Source organism: Melozone crissalis, unplaced genomic scaffold (assembly GCF_028551555.1).
Source record: "Melozone crissalis strain CALT ecotype California unplaced genomic scaffold, PUWL_Pcris_2 ptg000038l_1, whole genome shotgun sequence".
Classification (NCBI taxonomy): domain Eukaryota; kingdom Metazoa; phylum Chordata; class Aves; order Passeriformes; family Passerellidae; genus Melozone; species Melozone crissalis.
The window spans coordinates 6910001-6933841 of NW_026535816.1; the positions used below are offsets into that span (position 1 = coordinate 6910001).

At 36.0% G+C, this 23841-nt stretch overlaps 1 protein-coding gene across 1 annotated transcript in view; it reads left to right on the forward strand.

The window, feature by feature from the left end:
- The first annotated feature begins 2377 nt into the window (after nucleotides 1–2377).
- Nucleotides 2378–23841, forward strand: part of CCDC73 (coiled-coil domain containing 73) — a 49169-nt gene continuing 27705 nt past the window's right edge. The window contains exons 1-8 of the mRNA XM_054283604.1: nucleotides 2378–2512; nucleotides 8907–8978; nucleotides 12334–12405; nucleotides 13173–13208; nucleotides 14970–15044; nucleotides 16807–16845; nucleotides 22057–22192; nucleotides 23620–23699. Of these exons, the coding sequence (XP_054139579.1) occupies nucleotides 2381–2512; nucleotides 8907–8978; nucleotides 12334–12405; nucleotides 13173–13208; nucleotides 14970–15044; nucleotides 16807–16845; nucleotides 22057–22192; nucleotides 23620–23699 (642 nt within the window). The 5' untranslated portion in view covers nucleotides 2378–2380. The remainder of the gene's footprint in view (nucleotides 2513–8906; nucleotides 8979–12333; nucleotides 12406–13172; nucleotides 13209–14969; nucleotides 15045–16806; nucleotides 16846–22056; nucleotides 22193–23619; nucleotides 23700–23841) is intronic.

The following is a 23841-nucleotide window of genomic DNA, read 5'->3' on the forward strand; positions in this document are numbered from 1 at the left end:
CACCTCGCAGGTTTGTGAGGAGGGCACAGGGGTGTGTGAGCCCCTGCACCTCGCAGATTTCTGAGGGCAGAGGGGTGTGTGTGACCCCTGCACCTCGCAGGTTCCAGCAGCAGGCTGGGGAGCGTTTGTGGCAGTCCTGGCAGAGCAGCCTGAGTGCGAATTGCCTGTGAGAAAACAGCGCTGTCACCGTGCAGGGCTGGCTGAGGGCTCAATGAGCTTCGCTCGCACGGCGTTTATCCCCTCTCACAGCTTTAGGGAGGGAAAGTCTTGTTTGTCAAGTGCTCCTGCTGAGATCACTGAGCTGAGAGAAAGCCCTGCATGCCTGAGGCCCCTTTGCTGTTGCTCCTTGGAGTATAGCATTGGTTTGAAAGTATCCCCTTGGGAAAATAATTCTCAGATTGCTTCTGTGACGGGAAGGAAAAGCACCAGCCCCATGTGTATCAGTTAATGTACACTCTTCTGCTGGTTGGCCTAAATGAGAATAATTTCATAACTGAAGTGCACTTCTTCAACTGCTCCCGTCCTTGTGGGGTGAATCCTTTCTCTAAATCAAGTTTGTCCCTTATTTTTTCTCTCATTAACACAGGCTACCTGCTTCTTCATTTGATAACAGCACAGTCTTGTAAAAGTTCATCACTGTAGTATTCCACCAACTCCAAGCCTGGAACATTAGCTGACAGCAATATCATTAGACCATGTGTCATGTTTTAACATTTGTTTGTAAAAATTTTACCCTTAGCATGATGAACAGTGAAATCAAATGGCTCTGTGCTTAGTTTATTGTGCATAATATTGGCATTTTTATTAGATTTGTAGTTATGATCATCTCCCAGTACTTGATATCAGACGTTTGTGGTAGTTCTTCATGTAGTGGTACAGCATGTATCAGTAAGAAAACAATTTTGAAAACCTGAGTGAAAGAAACAAATTTTTTTAATGTGCTTTTGAGAGAGTTGGACTTATTTTATTCTAAGTTCTTAGGCTAAACTAGAAATAGTAGGTTTTTTTATCCTAATGTATTGCTTTTAAAAAACTCCAAACAGCCTCAGTGTACAATGTCAGCAGATTGCCTGCACAATGCCTGATTCATGTTGGCACATTGACACAACAGATTTGTTGCCTGAAGTGCTACATGTTTGTACATGTTTCTTATTCAGGCTTTATTTGCTGCCTCTTCAGAAGTCCTTCAAACATACACATTTTGACACTGACAAAAGAATTTATATACTTCATATTGAACAGCTCAGTGTTAGTCATATGTTTTAAAGTGAAAGACAAAAATGAACCTGATTGTTTTGGTTTTAGCAAAACCATTGCTTTACTAACAGAATAACTTTTGTGGTGGGGCAGCTAAACAAGGAGTCAATCCATTATCCATGACCAAGCAGCTTAAATGTGATCTATGTTAGAGTTTTATTTAGACAACAGAAGAAAAAGTGGTGAGCCCTGATTTGTAGTTGTTATGGCCCCATGATACAGACCAGGTCTCTGCTCTTCCTGCAGGAATTCCTTCCTAAGGGCTCTGTGGCAGCAGCCAGGTCAGCCATAACTCCTGTGCTCTGCCCCTGCCTCCGTAATTCTTGTGCAGAAACACAAGGGGTGTGTCTGGCAGGGATAGCATCGGGTCCTCCAGTGCACTGCTGGCAATTCAGTCTCAAGGATTAAAAAATATCATCTGGGAAAAACAGGGGAAATACCTGTGGTTGTTACATTTTTGTGAATAAAGTGCTGAGTGTTGTGGTCACCTCTGGTGTCTCTAACAAACTTGCTTTGTCCTTGCAGAGACACCTGGGGCTCCTGTTTATGTAACTTCTTGCTTGACAGCAGTTGATGCAGCTGCCTCAGAGTACAACATTTTGATATAGGATTTGTAGGAAGAGAATGAGAAAGACACCTTGATAAAATTCAGATGCAGAGATTGCAAGCATTACCTTAAGTCCCTGATTTCAGACCAAAGATCTCTTTTAAAATTGGGCCTGTCTTGTGATCCTGAATGTAGGCAGCAACTTTTTCATGGCGTGATGCGTGTTGCAGCACCTTCATGTCAGTGCAGGACAGTAACTCTGGGGAAAAAAACTCTACTGCTTCTGTCTGCTCATCAAAGTTTTTGCTTAAAACTTACTTAAACCAAGCCAAGATACAGAGAGGAGAAGCAAAGGAATATTGTGAATTACTGATAAATGTTTGCTTTGTTTCTACAGTAGTGCACATTACTTCAAAATAAAAATATTGTTAATTACATAGTATCTATAAGTAGTAGTTTTACTCTTTGCAAAAAGATTCTGCCTCCGTATTTGAAAGTTTTGCAGTTTGAGTATTCTCTTACAGATAAACTGGAGAGGAAATGCCTGTCTTTATTTTGCAGAAAGGAGCTCAAAGAATGGATGAAGACTTTAAAGCACAGACACTTGAATCTGCTCTTCCAAGTCCATCAGAGACTTTGCTTTCCATTCGACTGTTAGACTTTAAAACGAGTTTATTGGAGGCAATAGAAGAGCTGCGTATCAGAAGGGTAAATTTGTTTATATGGGCTTTGGTCTTTCTTTGTCTTATTTCTGTCTCTCTGTAGGTAATCCTAGAAAATCCTGCATGAGTGTGGCTAGACCTCATGCTGTATTTTAAGTGATTCACCAACCAGGGTTTTGTGTAAAAATGTATTGGGTGTATTACAGATTTTCCTGTAGACAGCACAAAGGCAACAGGTTTAGATGGGAATGAATTTGGTTTTTCTGTAACAACATAAGAAGTTGCTAGAGTTGATAATCAGGCTATTGAGAAAAGCTACATTAAATTACTGTCTTTCATTATAATTCTTCTCTTTAAGAGCAGTCTTTGATACAAAATGAAAAGAAGGAATCCAAGTGTTTTCCAAGTCCCCAAGTCTTTCTCGTTTCATAAATGATTTGCCATTTGCCAGAAAATTGGTGATTTTGGTTCTTTGCTTGTGTATTTTGTGGGCAAAGAGCTAGATTAAAACCACTGTATTTCACCACTTTTACATTGCTAAGTCTATGGAGCTAGACCCCTACAATAAATAGTGTATTGGGTATTAGGGGTGGGGGTGTTTTGTTTTTGAAATTATCTTGTAGTAGTACCAAGGTAAAATTGCTTCTGTGCTGGTAAAGGCAGCTGTTTTTTCTTGTAGTTAATTTGTCACTTGTATTTTTCTGTGGTTACTTTTTCAGTTGTGTGTATGTAAACATTTCTGTCTATTTCTCCCCTTAGGGTTTCTGAACTGTTATGTGTATTGAAAGACCTAAAGTGTATTTTTTCTTCATCTGATGCATTTGACCTGCTCAAAAGATGTATATTATTAGTTTTAAAATATTAGTACTGACGACATGCTTGATTTATGCTTATTTTCATCTAAGTGAAATGCTATAATCCTCTCTTTAAAAGCCATAAACAAAAGAATGACTGCCATTAAAAAGGAAAAAAAAGAAAGAGAGAAGGGCTGCATGAAGGTTCTTTATTGGTGTAGTACTGTTAAAGCCCCCATGGTGTGATCCCAGACCTGTGTTACAATGGTCGTGTTTAGTCTAGTCAAACTATTTTAGTATTAAAAGTAAAGACTGAATAGTTTAACTTTATTATTAGACATATTATTATATGTAATAGTTGTTATTATTATTATTATTATTATTATTATTATATAATGATCAGAGTATCTTTTGCTTATAAGACTGCTTAGCTGAATTTACATGGTTAACTCAATGTTGCACTTTTAATGCACATGGTCAGAGCCTAAAGTGTTCATGGAGGGCCATGGGATTTCATAATTTGGCATTTTCCTTTGGGTTTTTATGCTTGTTTTGTGTCTGCTATACTACAAGAGTTTGTGGCTGTGATTTTGTAAAAGTTGTCTCAGAAGAGTGAGTAATTTTTTTGCCTTGAAATTGTTTTTAGTTTCAAAATTGATGCAAATGCTAAGAGCCAATTTCATAGTTAAGACATGGTCCTAAGTTTCTAAAATAGCTGTGCTTTCCTTTACCCTAAAAAAAATACATATGCATATATTTATGTGTTTATTTAGAAATTTAGGTTAAAAAGTAAGCATTTTACAGACAGCCAGATTGAAATCTTGGAATGTCCTTGAATGCATTTTTGATTGGTTTTGATAGTTCACGGCTCCTTTCTTAGTATGTTTGAAGCTTGGAATATAAAACATAGGTATTCTGAAGAAGCAAGAGTTATTGAGTAATGTGGCTTATGCCTAGTGGCATTCATTTTTATCTTTTCAAGTAGAATTTTGTATGGATGTTTTGGCTTTAAAATACCCCTAAAAAACCCTATCCCCATTTTAGCTATGAATTTCTTGCAAGCTCAAGCATGAGCTTATTTTGTAAATTTTTAATCAGCCCTGAGAGAAAGGTAGTGCATAAACCAAAATACAGGGATGACTTAGAGAATTGCAGTGCTTGTCTTCCACTAACATGCTGATTTTTCCACGGCCATGAATGAAACACAAAATCTGTGTCATCTGCTCCATCAGAAAGTGGAGTAAAAGTGAAAATTCTGCAGGTTTCTTACTGTTTCTTCCACTTCCTTCCCAGGTTGCTTGTGAGGTTCAGTAGGCTGATAACCTGAGGGAGGCACTAGAGCCAGTGCCACGGATTTTACTCTCAGCTTTGTCTTTGACCTCTGGCTTGGCCTCAGATGAGATTATTTTACATCTATTTGTTTCTGTTTTTCTTCCCATTCTTGGTCTTGCTTGTCACTTCAACAGGAGACTCTTTGGGACAGGACCTGTTGTGTATTTTGAGTTTATTAAAGTGCCTGGAATGCTTGGTTAAGCTGCAGTACAAATTCAGATTAATAAATTTGTGTGTCATATTATCTGTGTGAAGCTAATAAAAAGCAAACTCTTAAATACGAAAATATTTTGAGAGATTTGTTGCAATCCTTACTCAATGTCATGATATTGTAGGTAAACTCTCAAAAATAGTTTAGAAGAGTTGCTCAGAGTAAGGGACTGTTCATCTGTTCCATCTTCCAGAGGAAATCCCAATCCTTGATAGCTGTGCAAGTTTGTTCCTAAAGATTAATTGCTTGAATGATTATACTTGATGCAGTTCTTTACAGGCTCTTTGTTCTCCATAGGAATTGGCATAATATGAACATATAAGTAATTAAAAGCCACAAAAAATTGTATTTCTCTTTCCCCTGCCCCACAGGGGTTACTTCACACTCCAATAGTTGAAGTGTCTTCTGTTTTTTCCAGTTTGCTTTCCCACTCATCCAGCACTGACCACTGATCCTTCTGTGCTGGATATCCCTTCAGTTACTTCCATGTCTGTCAGTCTTGCTCTGGAGTCACCTGAGTGCCTTTTCTTCCTAACAGCCTTTTCACTGGATTTCATACCTAAGTGTAAATTAGGGAATTTTTTTAGTAAAATGACAGACAGAAGGACAGCTGAGTATTGGGAAAAAAATTAAGTATGTGGGTTTAAGAGAATAAACAGCACTGAATTTCAGATCTCATGATTGTGACATCCTTGATATTGTTGTTTGAGTCAGCAAGCAGTGTGTTAGATCACAATTTCTCTGTTTGTGAATAATGTGGCTTTTGATTAGGAACTGATTGCTTGCACTTGGAGAATGTTCTAAGTATCAATGCAGACCTTTCCAGGAATACATTTTGATAGAAGAGATTAAATATAGAGTAATTTGAACTATGCAGTGGAGTCAAGGGCAGACCAATGAAATTTACAAAGGGGAAATAGTGGTTGGTACAAATTTTTGTGTCTCTGCATGTGAAAATGGAAAGTTTTTGAGAATAGATTCCAAATAAGAATCTATATAGGTTGCTATTATTTTTCATAACTATGAAAATCCAACAATGTTTTATCAGAAACTAAAGGTAGAATAATGCTTCTAGAAATATTTTCTCTCCAATTAACATTTGTCCTGGAAGCAAAGCTTAAGAACAATATCCATGAGATCCACTAAAAATTGTACTGGTCTGCTTCATTCATGAAGGAATTTCTAATTGTAATATGAAAGAATCAGAAATTGTAGTTTCTGTGAGTACTGTCTGACCTGCATGAAAATTGGATGTGCAATTTTGTAGGAGGGAGAGTGTAAGTTTAAAAAAAGATAATAAAAGTACCTAGCAGCAGTTTTGGCTGCTTGGACGTGAGCCAGCTGTACTCTGTTCCTAAATCTGTTCAGGGTCAAGAATCGAGGGGGCTTGACCAATCCACAGCCCATCTTGTAAAACTACAGCCTGAAGCAAACACTTTAAAGAAGGCTTGACACTTTCTAAAGGTTATAACGAGTAAATAAACCATCAAATTACTCCTCTTTTATTGTTATGGTAGTCTTTTTTTATAAAAACACTTAAATCCATGTAGTCCTAAGGCATCGAATAAAAAATGAACACTTTTAAGGTTTGGTGGGTTTTTGATCCCTCATCAGAGTTATATACAATATTGTTCTCCTAAGTATAACAAAAACATTTTTGTTTTATTAAACAGCTGAGAGAACTTCTAAAAAAAAAAGAAAAAAAGTGCTTCACACAAGTTTTAGAAGCTTTCAATTCAAAATGGGTAAACTATAAATGTCCTTTGGAAGATGTAAAAATGATGGATAAGGTTTATAACTGTTGGCGATTTCACGTGAGAACATTTTTATAATGTAATTGTCATTCTCAGTTTAAGTATTTATGATGTTTATTTTCTCAGCCATAGTTACATACATGCACATTTTTGATAGCTTCCAGAAACACCTTTATAATTTGGGAGTAAGTTGGAGGAGTGTTGTTCACTTAGAACTTTGCTTCTTATCCTCTTAAGTGTTCACAGCAAAAGGCCTCACTTAAAATGGAATTTAAGGCCATTTTCTTATCATTTTGAGAAAGAATTTTGCTAATAATATATAATTTTCATAGTATTTGTTGCTTAATAACAGAAAGGATTGAGGATCACACCTTTTTAAAAGCTTCTCATTTGGTTTTGTCACTCAAGGGAAATTAGGGGATATATTTTCCTCAAGTACTTATAGAATAGTACCAGAAAAGAAACCCAACATTGCAACTATGCAGCACTATTTATTAAAGCAGAACTGGAAATCACTGATAATATTTTAAGTTCTCTTTTTTATTTTTTTTTTACCATAAGTCATGTGAAATCTTTAGGTCTCTTCTCCATCTGTATTCTACCAGTATATACCAGAGAAGCAAAAGCTAAAGGACTTTTCTCTGGTTCTCTGTGAGCAAATTTCAGTTTTAAATGCCTATTCAGTATTTTATATGTAAAATTCACATGAAAGCTGAGGCATATATTTAGAATCTCTGAAAGAATCTTGAAATGTTTGGGAGCAGCCTCCTGTGGAAAGAAGTGTGCTTCTCCACATACATGTGCTTGAAAACTGTCTGCTAATCAAGAGAGTCAGTTTTGACCCTAAAACACTATAAAAGATGTCAATGTCAAAAAACTGTTTTGAATCACTTGGGACATATTTTGCTCTTTTGTTTTTGTTGATAAGTAGTGGGACTATGAATCAAATATTATACTAAGTAAGAAAGGGTTGTAAAATCTTCAAAACAGTCTTGCATCAATTGTTGAAGTGTTTGAAATATCCTTGAATCAGAAACTTAGAACCCTTACTCATATTGGGCTTTGGAAAAATTGTAGTATATTTTATAGCCAAAAAATTTTGTGTAATCTTCTTCACTTGGGAAGGAGAAAGAGCCTCCATTTGTTCTTTCAGTGTCAGGAAAGGTGCTGCTTCATCCAGAGGTGGGATCTTTTTGGTCTTATGGCAAATAATAGTCGTTCATGGTATTGCAATTCAGTAGAATTGTACTTAAACCCAGTATTAAGAGAATGAACCTTTTGAGGTCTTCTTTTATTTTTTATTAGAGAGAGATCCATGGCCTTTTCCCCCCCAAGTTGTGACTGTTTTGTAAGGTTCTAACCAATTTTTTGAGGTGTGAGTCACTTCAAGAGTACTTAAATTTTTCCAACAATTAAGATGGCAAGATTTAAACTGCAGTGAAGTTGAACTTAAAAACAGCATAAAATTTGCACATAATATATCAAAATGCACAGTTCAAGTATTGGGAGTATTCTTTTACCCTCATGCAGTGAGCTTAGCCCTTGCTAGCCCTCAGTAAAAGTTATTAGTGCAAGGATTCATCAAAGAGAAGTCAGGCTTACCTTAAAGTGGTGGCTTTCCCAAGCTGGCTGAGTTGCTTGTGATGTGCATCAAAAACCTGAATATTGTTCTTGCAGGAAGTCGTGACTGTTCATAAGGAAACCTTTTGTTCTTCCTTTTTTTGAGTACTGGATTTGTGAAGGAAGGCCAGTGCTCATAAAAATTGGACTCCAAAGGGAAGCTGAGTCTTGTTGGGAAAAATTAACTTGAATACCAGAGTGTTTCAGGAAAATTTACATACGTATTTAGAACTGTGATTATCAGACAGTAACTCTCATTTGTTATCAGAAGTAATAGTTTGGTTCTTGACAAAGTGCTTCTGCAAGAACAGAATCTGTAACACCTGCCCCCATGTGGATCATGGGGGAAACTCTGGACTTTAGTAATGGTCTTCTCAGATTTTCTGGTAGCTCATCTTTTCAGAAATGTGTGTTGATTACTGTTTCAGTTTCTTTTGGTAGGACAGAACGCTTCTTGGCACAGAAGATAATGATAAATATTTTCTCTTTTTCCATAATAACAGAAGCAACCACTGACAAAAACTTTTCAGTTGTCCTAGGAGATGTCACAAAGAATAAAGATTCAGATGCTTTGAGCTGAATATTTAAGTTGCCCCAAAGATTCTGAGTAATTAATTATGATTATCTGTATCATTGACTACAAAGGATTCTTGTAGCACTTTTGCATCTTACTGAACTTCTCTTCATTTCCGTGTTTTGACATTTTTTTAAATGTTTGTTTTTAACTAGGAAACAGAAAATAATTATGAAGACCAAATAAACAAAATTGTTATAGAGAAACAGGAGCTGGAATGGCAGAAGGTAATTTTCCTGTGTGCTTGTAGTGTTTTACCTGCTGAGATTTAATTTTAATGTGTTAATATAAATTTTGATTTGTTAACAATTCCTCCTTTTAGAACTATTTTTATTTCAATAGTAGAATGTTCTAGCCAGTAGCTTATTACTTAGTCATGAACATCTGTAGCTTTTATTTTGATTTGGATTGTGCCCAGCTTAGCAATGTTTTTAACAAGAAAATATAATAATATTTGGCATGACTTGCCAATCTCCAGTCAAAAGAGATGGAAATACTGAAGCAGGAAGACATTTAGCTAGTCTGAGGCATGTTGACACGTCAGTGTGGGGGAAGATGTGTAGCAGCTTCTCTGTATTCTGCTTGACTTTGGCAAGCGCAAATATCAGCGCAGCAAACAACTCCACTTGCAATCTTTTGGAAGTGGAGATTTTTCCAAAAAGTTATTTTTGAACATGAACTTGTATGTTATCCATACTCAGTGGTAGTCTGTCAGCTTTTAAATGTTGAGAATGAAGTATTCAGCAACATAAGTCTGACATTGTTCTCAGAGTTAGGGCTCCTGAGGTTGTGCTTTGCTAGGAAATGCATTCCCTTCTTTAATACAATCAAACCCATGACCCCAGTCACTAGGGCACAAGATAAAAGGCTTCACTCCGTATATTTTACAGCCCCAGAAAAAACAATAATTTCAGCTCTATCCTTGATCTTGGGATATTTAACATCTTAGTTGTAAAGGAAGGCTATTTCATCTTGGAGTTCATCCTAACCATCTTAAATTAATAATCCTAACTCTGTGCTTTTCTTTCTTGAAAGATATATATGTGCACACAGAAACAGGAAACATTTTCTGTTTGTAAAAGCAAGAGTGCTTTCAATTTGTAACCCTTCTTTGCTTTTCTTAACCTAGCTTTGCAGTGCTTAATATTCTGGGTTCAAAAGGGAGGATTTCCACCCATTCTAAGACCTTAACAGCAATTTAATTTACCACTCATAAAAGGATGGGACTTACAGGTAGTGAGGTGAACTCTGTTCCTGTACTTTGCACTTAACATTGGCACATGGCAAAGCTGATCAATGAGTGGTAGATTTTGGGAACTTCATGTGAGCAAATTTTCTGGAACTTCAAAGGAAGAAGCTAATACAAATTTCCAATCCTGGAGACTACAGTAAGATGAAAATTCTAAGTATGACATTTAAATCGAATTTGTGACATGATTGTTTCTGAATGTAGAACCATACTGACCACAGCAGTAGTTCAATAAGTAGACATCTTCCTCTGGTTTATCAAAGGTTCTGTTTTACCATTTCCTTCCTGAATTTCCCTTCCAGTCAACATTTCTGTCATTCATTTTATTTTACCTTAAATTTAGCTAACTAGTTTGAAATGAAGACATTATTTCAGCTAAGTCATATTACAATATTACAATTTATCTACATTTTATGAATATACTGCGCCTGCTCTTGAAAGAAATACTCTCAAGCAGGGAAAATAGAATAACTGGAGAATATATTCCTTTAAATCTAGTGGGTGTACTCATCCATTATAATATTAAAATATCAAAGCTGATTTTTTTCATATTTAAAAAAACCTCTGCATTTTTCTTCAGTCTTACTGCATCACATATAGATGATATATCTGAAAAATTTCTTCCAAGCCTGAATTTCTGACAGAGATAATAGAATCATTTTATCTGATAGTCTGTGTGTGAGGCTTGTTAGAAAATGACTATTTGTAGACACTACCCTGTCTTTTTGAAAATAAAATACCTCACTTGAATATACAGTACAAGAAAGTAGTATGTTATAAAGAGTTCAGAATTGGGGGTTTTTTTCCCTTACATCCATGATGAAGTTATATAAAGGATGATTGTTTACTGAAACCAGACTTATACCTACATAATTTATTCCATGATATTGCCTTGAATTCCTGTATTTTGTAGTGCCATCTTAATTTGGCAGTGCTGTGGATATAAAATTTTATTCCTGTGGTGAGCAGAACTACTGCAGTGGGAGTAGCTGATTTTTTTGTGCCTGCAGTACTTTTCTGCCTTGCTGCTTCACATGCCTGTCACCCCCTGGAGAACCTGTCCTTGGACACAGGGCCAACCTCAGGAAAACATTCCTCAGGACTTCTGTGTGCTTCTGAATCCTCATTTATGTGCTGTGCATTGTTTGGTGCACACAAAACAAAACTTCCTCTACTCGTGATGAGTTAAGTAAATGGATATGGAACACTTTATCTCCACGGATTCTTGTCTCTACCTAAAGGCTCTTCTGTTCAAGCTCTTGCTTGTACAATATAAAAGCAACACCACCTTGCTGGAGAAAACAGCAATTTTGGAAGGGACTTTATGTTTAAAAACTCATTTTTTTTTAAGGCAGAAGAAGAAATTTGACTCCTTGTGTGTGAAACAGATTTTCAATTTATTTTCTCCCATTCATTCTTTTTAGTTGTCTCAATTTATATTTATTATTGTGCAGTCATTAGTGGATTAGTGTGTTTCCTGCTACACACTCATATTTCTAAGTTAAACACTCATCTATATTTTGAGATAGCTGTTCAAGGACAGAGCCTCTTAACTATTTTTACCTAATATTTCAGTTTTTAGAACTGAAAAAACCTGGTCTTCCGTGCATACCTTCCATGGTAAAGGTGAAGTGTCTTCTAGAGAAGCATGATGCTTAAAGATGTTGGAGATTTCCATCTTGTAGAGTGTAGTATTAGCCTATGAGATTATAATATGAAATAATAATGCCAAAAAGTACATCTTCACTCATTTTCTTGTTTTTCTGGATGAGAGCAGTGCCAGGCTGTAGGGTGATAGAAGCCTCATACTATTGCCTTACACTTGGTTATTTCTGGCTTCCTTCAGCTCTTTCAGGTAGCTTGGTAAATGATTAAAATCTAACTATGAACAGAATAACAGATAGTTAATTTTCAATGGGATTCTATTTTTAATGGGTATTAAAATTCTGTTGTAACTACCTGGAGCAGTGTCAAGGTTCTGTCCTGGGCTGGTAGCGGATGTGGATTGTTTCTGCAGGCTGATGGGATGGGTAGGAGTTGCTCACAGAAGTCCTAGTAAAAGGTCTGTATTCCAGAGGGGAGAATTGTTACCTGTTAAGAATGAAAGAGGAGCTGCTACCAAAAAGACAATTACCAGTTTAAAAAATGCTTTTTTTTTTTAGTCTTCAGGCTTTTTTAGTCAGTTGTGTCATTCTAGAAATATTTAACAATAAATATTACATATTTATTGTTAAATTAATATCATAATAAGTCAGCCTTTTCTTGAAATACTTGATATATGATTTGCTCTAAGATAATACTTTACTCACACTGTTGTTATTTCGCATGAGCAGGAAACTCTGCAGCATCAGACTGACACGCTGCAACAACAAAACAAAGAAGCTATGGCAGCTTTTAAAAAACAGGTAACAAAATAAAGCCTTTGACTTTGACTGTGGGATTTTAAAGTACAGTGGCATCATAGCAAGTTATCAGTTAGTATGAAAGTATTTTTCTATTGCGTATAAAATGTTAGAATATACAGCTCAGGACAGAGTCAATTTCCTTTCTTCTGGCCACACCATTATGTTTGTATTTTTGTAGTTCTTTCCAGATGCCCCTCCTCCTGGCATTTTTCATTTTTGTATTTCAAAAACCTCCTGGAGAAGATAATGCTTCTTCTAATACTTTCCTTATTTTGTTTTGCTTTGTTTGGTTTTTCCCCTCTAGTTTAGCATGACCTCTGCAAGGGTAGATTCATAAACCATGGTAAAAGATCTGCCACACAAATTATCGTGCCCAACATTTAAAAGTGTGTTTCACTCTTGTGTTTTATTCTCCATATTACAGTGAGCAAACACAAGAGCTGAGAGACCTTGCAGAGAATGTTCATAGGAGCTGAAACTGTTGCCCATGGTGATGAAGAATTTGTCATTAACACTGCATCACAGTTGTGTCACACAAAAAAGAAACTGACTAGCAATTAGGTCTCTCCCTTGAAAAAATAATTTGAGATTCACAGACTTCTTGTAGAACTGGAGATTTCTGCAGTTTTTATAGGTAGAAAACCCCAGGAATTGTACTGTGCAGGTTAATATAACTATGTTGTCTTGTTGAATTGCATGAATAAAATTATTGCCATGTGCTGTTCTGATTTTTTTGTTTTGGGTTTTTCATGTGACTGACAACCAAGTTACAGGCAAGGATGTTTGCCATGGAAGAAGAAAAGGTACTCTAAATTATTTGTTGTTTGTCATCCAAAGAAGAGCATAAGCAAATGATAATGAAATAAAACATACCAAACATATCCTAAGTATAAACTAAGTATATTGCAATTACATTATGTTTTTTGCTATGGCCTTTGCAAAAGAAATGTCTTTGTAACTTTTGTATTTCTGGTTTTTTGTTTATAGACTTGTGAAGTGTCACTGCTTATGCTAAAAATCAGTTGAGGAAAGAGTGTTCTTTGATAGTTCCATATTGCATTTATTCAAAATTTACTTTATCCTAGAGGGTTGGGGTAAATTGGGATAATTGGCCTTTACAAGTAGTACTGAAAAATAGCATTTTTAGCTGCCTTAGAGAGATCAGATTTTAACAGGGATTTTATTGATTTAGCTGAACTAAAGGTTTCCAAAGGTACTTGACCTAAACTGAAATAAGATGAAATTTTAGCCTGAATTTATATGGATTTTGTTTGCTATGTAAGTTTTTATGCCAGGCTGAATGCCCAATTCCTCCTTGGAATGAAGGATTTACATTTGGTGTACAATGAACCTGTTTTAAACAGTGCAGTCAGTGGATGTCTGCCTCTGTTGTTTCATTTAAATTTCCCAATGGTCTAGACCAGATGAACATGCTGGATGTGGCATAAGAACTGACATAGAAATTTGCAAACTGGTTAAATGGCTTGGAAGTATATATAAAAAAAAAACTTTATTATTTACTGCATTGCTATTTATTGCTATTTATTTTATGTTTTCTGGTTGAGTAATTTTCTTGACTGGGAGTTTGGATTTTTTTTTTCATTAAGACAATTCATTTGTCCACACATACCCACTTATCACTCTCTGATTTTTATTTTCAATGATAGGTTCAGAATTAAATTTTATGCTGATTAATTTTTACTTCTATTTCCATTTAATTGAGTCGTACTTTCAGTACTTTATACCAAAGTAACTGAAAGAGTCAATTAAGCTCAGGACAGAGTTGAGAAACCAATTTTTGCACCAATTTAGATGATATGCACTGTGAGTGATCAGGGTGGTTTTGGAGGATTGCACAGTCAGCACTGTATTGGGAATCACTGGAACAGCCAGGGGTGGTTGAATTGGATGTATTTGTGTTTTCTGGCTTATTCTCTGGTATTTAGATTCTGGTCTGCATTGGATTGGCTGCAGCCAGTGATTTTTACCAGATTTAATTCTACTGAAGTCCTTTGGCTTTCTCATGTGCAAATTTTATATATTTGTCTATGTATGTATTCACACACACACACAGGCATATATATATATGTATATATATAATGTACTTGCATGTATTTAGTGACTCTAGCAATAAATAGAGTCTTTTAAATAGAGTGAGCTTCCAGTTCACTCTTTGTGGACTGAGAAAAATGAGCAGGTTGTTTCTCTGAAGATCCTGCAGATAAAAAATGGATTTACCTGATGCCATTTGTTTTAAAATTTACTCTCTTTGTTCTAAATAACGTATTAGTTCTGCCTTTGTCAGGCTTTTCTCTCCCAGAACAGCCAACTTTAAGACTTGATGAATAGAGTCAGAAGTGGTGAAAATACTCTATTGTGTTTTCACTTTTCTTTTTATAGCAATATTTGTCTGCATGTTAAAATTATTAAGCTGAATTATTCACTAATGGATTGTTCTGTCGTAGCGGAGCTACACTTTATTTTTGTAACATTCTTTTTGATAAATTCTTGTTTGTAAATGCATTTATTCTGCCCAAATCCTGAAGTACAGCTTTTGTTGAAAGGGAAAATACCAACTTGCTCTAGAAACAAAAGAAAAAGAAATTGATGGACTGAAGGAAACATTAAAAGCCTTACAGGTAAAGTTTTGCTTTTGTAAAATCACATTTCTTTGAATGCAGGAGTTTTGGTTTTAGTTTTTTACTAGTAAGAAAATTGTTGGTTTTAAGAGGATCTTTAAGGCCTTATTTCTTAATCTTCCTAGGACACCTCACTTTGTAACACTGAGTTTCTGTTCTAGCCTTCAGTGTCACTACTGCTTCAGGTTAACCTTCCAGCTGATGTTGTTTTGCTCCAGGAGACAACTCAAAAGTCCAAACAGTGTGTGAAATATGCTTTCATTTCATTTCCACAGTCTTCCTCTTCCTTCATTCTTGTTTTGTTGCTTCACACCTGTCTGGAATCCCTGGTTTTAGACTCGTAAACAGAACTAAGTATTCACCCTGGGCCTCCCTGTTGCAGTGCTCAGTGGTTTCCTCTGTTTCAATGGGAGGTTTCTGCACTTACACTTGATCCATGGCTTAAGACCAAGGCAAATATATTGAAAATAGATCAGTAGCATTGTAATGCATTGCCAGATTTCAGGTGTTACCAGGAACTTATGATTTTTCTACCCACAACTGAGTGGAATAAAAATGGTATTGAAAACAAAATGGCTATAATGGATTATTACTATGATTTTGAAACTTGTGATGGCTCCTATTAACATTCTCTTATAATGGAATGCATTTACTTGGTAGCAGACTGGGGTTTTTTGTCTCTTACTTAACACTGAATGTATTTTAGGAGCAAAAGAAATTGATTCTCATGGCTGGCCTTCTGAGCAATAGCTGTAAGGATTTTGTTGCCTTGCTCAAACCTTGGCATAGCACAGATGATGTAGAATATCCATCCCTCCATGGTCTGCTGAACATAATATGTGGACAGCAAGAGTAATGAAAGATCCCACTGGCCTTTCTTTTGTAAGACAAACCACACATTAAGAAAAAATAATCTTAAATGTTGAGTGTTCACAGATCAAGCATCTGTGTCACAGTACAGTTCAGATCTAGGAAATTCTGCTGTGGCTTGAGGAAGCTGGAGGTCACAATGTGAGCCTAATACAAGAGGGAAGAATTTTTAATTCAGGTCTGTATTCTTCTCTGTAGAGTCAGAACCCTGACTCTACTCATGGAAAATGATTATTCTCTAGGTTTTTTCCTAGAAATAATATCTTCTGTATAAGATTTGTACACTCTGGATTCTTTGACAATACCTTGGGGGTTTTTTTGTATGCAAATCAAAGTACTCTGTCAGTGGGGTATTAAGTAGTGTTGATATCTTCTAATGGCAGCCTTATATTATTAAAGCATGTGAGATTGTTATGTTAAATCTTTATATGCTACCATTTAGAATACCTACTAAGATATTTTTGTTATTTTTTCCAACAGGGAACACACTTCTATTCCTGTAGGAGTTGAGGGAATACTTTGATTTCTATCTTTATCTTCTTCTCTGTTTATTTCTAAGGGTCTAGTTTACAGACTGTGGTCCCTTTGCACGTTGTTTTTATGATGCCTGTCAGAAAACACAAGGATTTACGCACTTTTTCAAAACTCCTCTAGTAACAAATCAGCGTAAAGTGATTTTACATAATTTAAATATTGAAGTAACATTATGAAGTAAAGTGAATCTAATAATACATGAAATTTTGCCATCAGTAATTCAAAACCACCATTACTGTATTGGATGGATTAATAACAAATGCAATTATGCCATTGGTATAACAATGCTTAATTATGCAGGTTCTTGTCAGAAAAAATGTAAATACCATTTAATGAATAACTCTCTGTTTTTTTACAGATTTCAAAATACACTTTACAAAAGAAACTGAATGAAATGGTAAGAAAATAATAAAAGTGCAAAAATAAGGAAGAGCTCTAATGAAAATATATTTGGGGTATAATCAACTACTAACTGGCTTTAATACTTAAATGATATATGATAATTATTACAAGTAACACAAAGAGGTATCAGCTTCAAATCTGAAAATCTTACAAATGCAATGGTTTTAGATTTTTATAGTGTGATAGCTACTGTTCAGCATGTGGTAATTTTTCCTCACTGAATTAAAGTAGAATTGGTACATTTGTTCTCTTTATAGATGAAAGATTTTTTAATAGACTGTCATTTAAATAATGTAATTTTATTACTCTGACAGGACCTGGCATTACATATCAAAAAGTAGTAGAGAATTCCTAGAAGTTTTGGTTTTGTTTTTAAGAAAAACTGGTGGTTTTCTTCTCACTCTTTTTTTACTCCTCAGAATTAGTTCTTAACATCAGGTTCCCTGAACAGTTTAGATTTCATCCAGTGCAGCTCTCACTCCCTTTGACACAGGGAATAAATTTACCCAGAGTGACAGCATAGTGGCTCTGAACCCTGTTGTCTGTTTTAGGAAGTGAAAGAGTGAGCCACAGAAACATTGCTAGGCTTGATTGAATAAATGCTGTGAAAATTCTGCTGCTGCTCAACTGGAAAGAATAAAGATAATATTGTCAGACCATTACAAACTGTGATTTTAATTAAGAAGCTCAAAAAACTAGAGTCCAGTTTAGCTTTAAGTACCATGACATTTGTACTGAAAGTCATCTTCAACGCTACAGTGGTTTAACACAAAATATGGTGAAATTGAATAATGTGCCCTCTGACCTGGGAGATAAGGCTACAAGTTAAAGATCAAAGGCAACATAAAATGTGTTTGGTCTTACTTCACTTTTAACTTGTATTTATTCCTAAAATGCAGCTGATCTAAAAATGTGTTGAAAATATACAGAATAACTGGACTTGCATTTAGGTCATTTTACATATTATCTTTCTTTCATAACTTACAAGCTCAGTCTTCCATCTGAGTGAGAATATTTAAAGGACAACACCTTTTCTTTAAGCTGGAAATGCATCTGTGCTGCTTAAAGAAATATATTTTTTATATTCATAAACTTTTCATTAATTGATCATTTGAATATTTTGAAAGCATTTGCTTTGATACAGAGTATGGTAATCTCAAATGCTGTTGAGTGGGGCAGGATGCTGGAAATCCTCTTTTGCATGTAGCACTAAACAAAACATATACAGTTGGGACTTATTTAGGGAAAATGCTCTGATATGAAATCATGAAAACAAAATACCCCACAAGGTAAACAAAAGTGAAATTTTTCCTTTAATCTTTTGTAGTAGTGGGTGAATGCAGTTTTAGACCAGGTCGAATTCTACCAACTTTACTCCCTGAGTGGTTGCACTGAAATAAGTGGCACATTCAAGGGATCAAAGGAGTAGCTGCCCATGTAGACTCTTGGTCATCACCAATGGCCAAGTGTTTAAAAATCAAATGGATGAAATTCTGAACCAATCATTTGTCTGAGAGCCATTTCAATTTTGTTAAAGACAGATTAGCTATTCTCTGGTGTGTATTTTGAGAGTAAGCCGATGTGCTGCTCAGTGTCTATCTGAGAACCTTAGAAACCCTGCCAGTCAGTGAAGAAGCTTCTGTGTGTGCTGGGGACTGGGTGTGCCTTACTGATGCAGCTGTTAATTCTGTTTTTGTTCCTTTCATTCTGTTCTTTTAGAAATGGTATATGCAATGTTAATACTTGACATAAACACCATGTTTTAGGATGCTGTCCAGTTAAGTTTATGCAAAAATTGTAGTGCTGATATAATTCTCACCATATATGCTATAATTTTGAAATAGAAGAAGGTTTTGTTTTGTACTGAAAGGCAGTATAGAGACAAACAAAGAATTTTTTTGTGTTTTATTATTTGTTTGTCTTTATGACTGTCTTCCCCCCCCCCAATTAAAAAGTGTTGATTCTTGCATGCAGTGCAGTTGTTTTGCACCTCACTGCATATGGACAGTAGCACTCATGCAGTCAGGAGGGATTACTACAAAGCCAATTCAGTTGATAGAGTACACTTGAGTGTGAGCTCTGTATTGTATTTGTTTTCCTGCTGCTAAAATTAGGAAGTAATTGGAGGAAAATGGTCAGGTGTTGGTTTCCTGACAGACCATACACTGGAGAATGCCAGGACTCTCTGCATGTGGCATCTGTTCTTGTCTTCTCTTACTGTTTTTATTGGAAACTAAATGTCTGTGAAATCAATGAGTGAAGCTGCAGTCAGATGGTCTAGGTTGATTAAACCCCACCACAGAAAAGAGGGAATTTGCATCCAGATAATCCATGTGGTTCCCAGCAGACAGGGAACTGTGTTCCCACCTGAACTGTGCCCAGGAGCTGCTGGCAAAGGCCAAAATGTGTCAGGGATATTTTAACAACAGTACAGGCATTTCCTGAGAACTTCCCTGCCACCATTTAGTTTTCTAATACAGCTGTAGTTGTCAAATGAATGAAAAAGGAATTACTGCAAAAAAAATTTGTTTGTTCATAATAATCTAATAGGATGTTTTTGTTCCCTTTCTGCATATTTTAGGAGTTTGCCTGTAATCATACTATGTTGTTTAGAAACACAGGAAGGAGGCAGTGATACAGTATAAATTCAAGCCAATTATTTTTAAGTAGAAAAACGGTGAGAACTGGAGGAACTGTTGTGAAAAAAGATTCCCATTTCGAAGATCTACAGTTGGTAGCCCTTAGCATAATTTTCATGTGATCTTGCCTTTGGTCTCCATGCCATTACATCTTCTTTGTTTCTCTGACACTTTCACCTCCCAGTTACCACCTTCTGCTTCACTGACTACCTCTGACTCATGACTCCATTTCTAGAATATCTTTGAGATATGAGCCATTCCCTCTTTGTGTTTCTCCAGTCACCCACTTGACCCTGAGCTATTTCTCGGGTCTAGTTCCACCAAGAAATCATTGTGCCTCAACAAGCCATATGGCCACAATCAATTCCACTCCCCATCCCAGCTTATCTTTATTACTGGTGGAGGCCAGGGCAATAATTCCTGTTCTTGCAGTATCAGACATAAGGAAGAAGAACCAAGATTCTGTGGGTCTCACTCCAGCTCCAGGGTCATCCACTCCCTATCCTGCAGTGTCTCCTGGTGTTTCTTGATTGGCTTCTATGGAAGAATGTTTTACAACCTTTTCACTGGGAGGAGACGAATCGCATACTCAGGCTTTTATTTCTCTGTGCATTAAGCCTGGAGAGCAGCCTGCCATCAAAAATCATATTTAGGCAAGTGTTAAGCTCTTAATAAAACTCCTGCAGATGGAGCAGACCAGCCCCATGAAGTACCAAAGCATATTTCAACTTTTTGAGAGAGGAGAGACTATCACTATCTTGCTGACTAAAGAAAGGAATTGGGATAACACTAAGAAAAAATCCATATTAAAAACTACAAAACCCCTCAGATCTTGCCACAAGCTGTTCAAGTCTCAAATTAGGGCTGTCTCCCTGTTCATTGATCTCTTAGAATAAATATACCTGAGGGAAGTACCAGGAAAAACAAAGAAAATCTTTCCTTTTAATGTTTTTGTTAGAAAATTCCCCTCCTACCATTAGTTAAGCACAGATCTTCAACAGTTAATTTATGATTAGGAAAAACAGAAAGTATAAAAACATTTTCAACCTACATTCCTCACAGTGATTTCTGTAAGTGGTGGTGTTTCTTTACCAGTGCTTCCATTATGACTTTCCATTTGCTGTAGTGTGTTTAATTTCATACCTTATAAAACATGAGAAATTTGTATTGTATATCCTGTTTTGCTAGTCTTATGGTGGTCATTTCATTTGATTACCATCAGCTTTTATTATCCTCTGATGCTTGGACATGTATTGCATTTGTTACTGTGTGGAAATGGAGCCTTGCCAAAGCCAAACAGTCTGGGCCAGATGCATCCTGGTGTAACTTGAATTTACACACAGGAATGAATTTGGCCCAGTTCATTTTAATTGCTGTGCTGCACTGTAGATTAGAAATAGATTAGGTATCTAAACAAATTGTTATCCTTTCTGAGGAATTAACTTACCCCATTCTCTTCAGAAAAATTAATTTCAAAATTCACCAAATATTGCCTACAAAACTGTTATCAAAAATACACTATAAAGAAGAACACAAAAATCTTACTGTTATAAGGATAACAAAAGCATTGTCACTGAACAGTTTCCATAAAATGAGAGAGATTGGTAAAATTCATTAAATATATTGCACTTAATTACCACATGGTTTTCTTTGTGGTGTTACTTAGGCTAACATGTGAATAGAAGTAAAATGAAGTGTTAGATGCTTACAAAAGTAGTTAGAAACTTCCCCTACAACTATACAAAGTGATTTCATCATATTTTATGATATTAGAACAGTTAGTTGACACTGAGGAAATAAGAATTACTCACTGAAAAGTTATTTATATTTTTCTGGGAAGCATGGGGTGTTAATCTGCATTAGTCTCACTAGTCCAAATCCAAGTCACCTCTATTCTAGAAGTAGTTGATGCACTTGCGATTTTTAGCAAGTGTGTTGAAATTCTTTTATTTCAGTGTGTCAAATACACAAACTCTCTGCTAATTGCCCTTGGCTGTGCCATTTTTTACAAGCCCATGACTGGAATGGGTGAAGCTGTCAGGAGTCTCTTGAGGTGGCTCAGAGCAGGGTCAGTGGAGCCAATGTCACAGAGCCATGGCTGTTGATTTTTAGTACCTCCTTGGGTAGACTCTGTAGCCTGCCTGTGCAATCTGTTCCAATGTTTGCCCACCCTTACAACGTCTTTCCCCTCAAGTGTAAGTGAAATTTCTTGGTTTTCACTTTGTTTCAGTGAAAAGGAGTCTGTCACTAAAAGGAGTCTGGCTGTGGTTTCTTTATTCCTTTCACACACACACCTCCCCTGGAATATACACATTTATCAGCTCCTCTCCAGGCTGAGCTGGCACAGGTCCCTCAGCCTCTACTCAAATCTCAGATGCTCAAATCCTTTGATTATCATGATGATTTTGTCTCTCTTCCTGCTATGTGGAGATGGGAAAGGTCATTAGATATGAAACGGACAACTGAAAGGTTCTGGGAATGATTTTGCATTTATGCTGTTATATTCAAAAGCAGCTGGAGAGCTACTTACTGTCATTAAATGGGTGCTTCATTTATGTTGCTAACAGGATCAAAAATTGCAGATGCACTTAACAGCAAAAGAGGAGCATCATAAGAAACTGAATGAAGTTGAGAGGTGTTATGCTACTATTGCATCTCGTTTTGGGATTGTGAAAGGTGTTCATGGCAAGCTAGAGCACAGTGGTATGTATGTCTTAAATGCCTTCCAGCACTTGCTTTTGCTGTGCTTTGACAGCACTCAGTTGGAGACACCTGAAAACTCAGAAAAATGGCAGCTACTCTATGCCAAGCATCAAATATCTTGGGAGGTTCCTCAGTGCTCTTTGCTGATCCACTGCTACAGTTGTAAGTGTGACCACGCAGGGAATTATATTGAGGAACTATCAAACAAAAAAAACACCCCCAAAACACCAAAAAAACTTTTTAATTACTGAATCTCACTAAATTTTTCAGGTTTCTGCCTGAAACCAATTTTTTTTTTTCAAATCTATTTTCAATAAAGTGATAACATATTCTATGTATATTTGTGGTATTTCAGTACCTCAAGTTACTTGTGTTCAGTTTTTTAAATTTTAAATCTAGAACATTATTGGCTAACCAATGTCCTGCTGATTGTACTTCAAAGCAGAGAGTGAGCACTTTTGCTGAAAGAGAGTTTTACTAATTTTGGCCTGCTTGTTGTTCTGGGGGGTATTCCTAAGTTGTATCAGAAGACAGCTGTTACATTCATCAGTATTTTAATTTTTTAAGCACATATTCAAAACTGCAAAATTGCTTATGGTGCTGTAAGGCTCTTGTCCATCATTCCCCATGGACCATCTCTAGCAGAAAAGTAGAGGTCATTCTGGGTGTCTGCAGTTCTTGTGTTCAAGTGTGGTGACAGAAAATATTGAGGAAAATAAAGAAGAAAGGTTAGGGGTGAAAAAAGAGAAATCAGAAACCAGAAAAGGATAAAGGGGAACCTGACAGGATGAAAATACAAAGATTGAATAGAGCTGTCTGAAAAAGTACAGGAAGTAAATATCTTCAGCTTTTCATTGTGGAATTTCAAGCAATTTCCTAGCGATATCTTCACCTGTTTAAAGTTTGAGAGAAAATTCCCTCCCTTTTCAGCAGGAATAGAAGTAATTTGTAGAAGTTTTTGCTCTGCTAGCCTCTGCTTTTTTTCTGTCTTCCATGCCCGATGTGCACATAACTCTGTATATCTGTTAACTCAATTATTAATTTGTTCTGTGCCCCATTATGTTCTGTGTTAGTCTGAAAGTAACTAAACTCATCAGAAAATTACAAGAAAATCTTTAAAAAATAAAACCAAGATTAAAAGTCCTACTAAAATGACATCATAGAACACTAAAAATTAAATTACAGTTAAAAGAGGCAGGCCAACATACAGAAAAGTCTTAACTCATAGCTTGAGGTACAGACAACAGGTTGTGTCTGTATAATCCTGGTATAATCCTCCAATATAGTATCAAACTACACAGAAAAAGTAGTTGAATCATATTTGCAGTTTTTTAAAATGAATTATATGCCCATATATTGAAGTTAGAAATCAAATACTTGTTCAAATGTGAAATTATTTGTTAACATGCTTTAACTTTTTTTTAAAGTGCAGGAAGCCATACAGCACAATAAGAAACTAGCATCAGTGAATAAAAGACAAGAGACTGAAATAAGTAATCTGAAGGAAGTAAGTACAGTGCACATTTCTGGATGGAGAATGATCCCTGTGGGTCCCTTCCAACTCAGAATATTCTGTGATTCTTTGGGTCTTCCAAAAGCTGCTGATGTATTAATAGAAGTAGTGGACAAGCAGCAGAACTGTTTTTCAT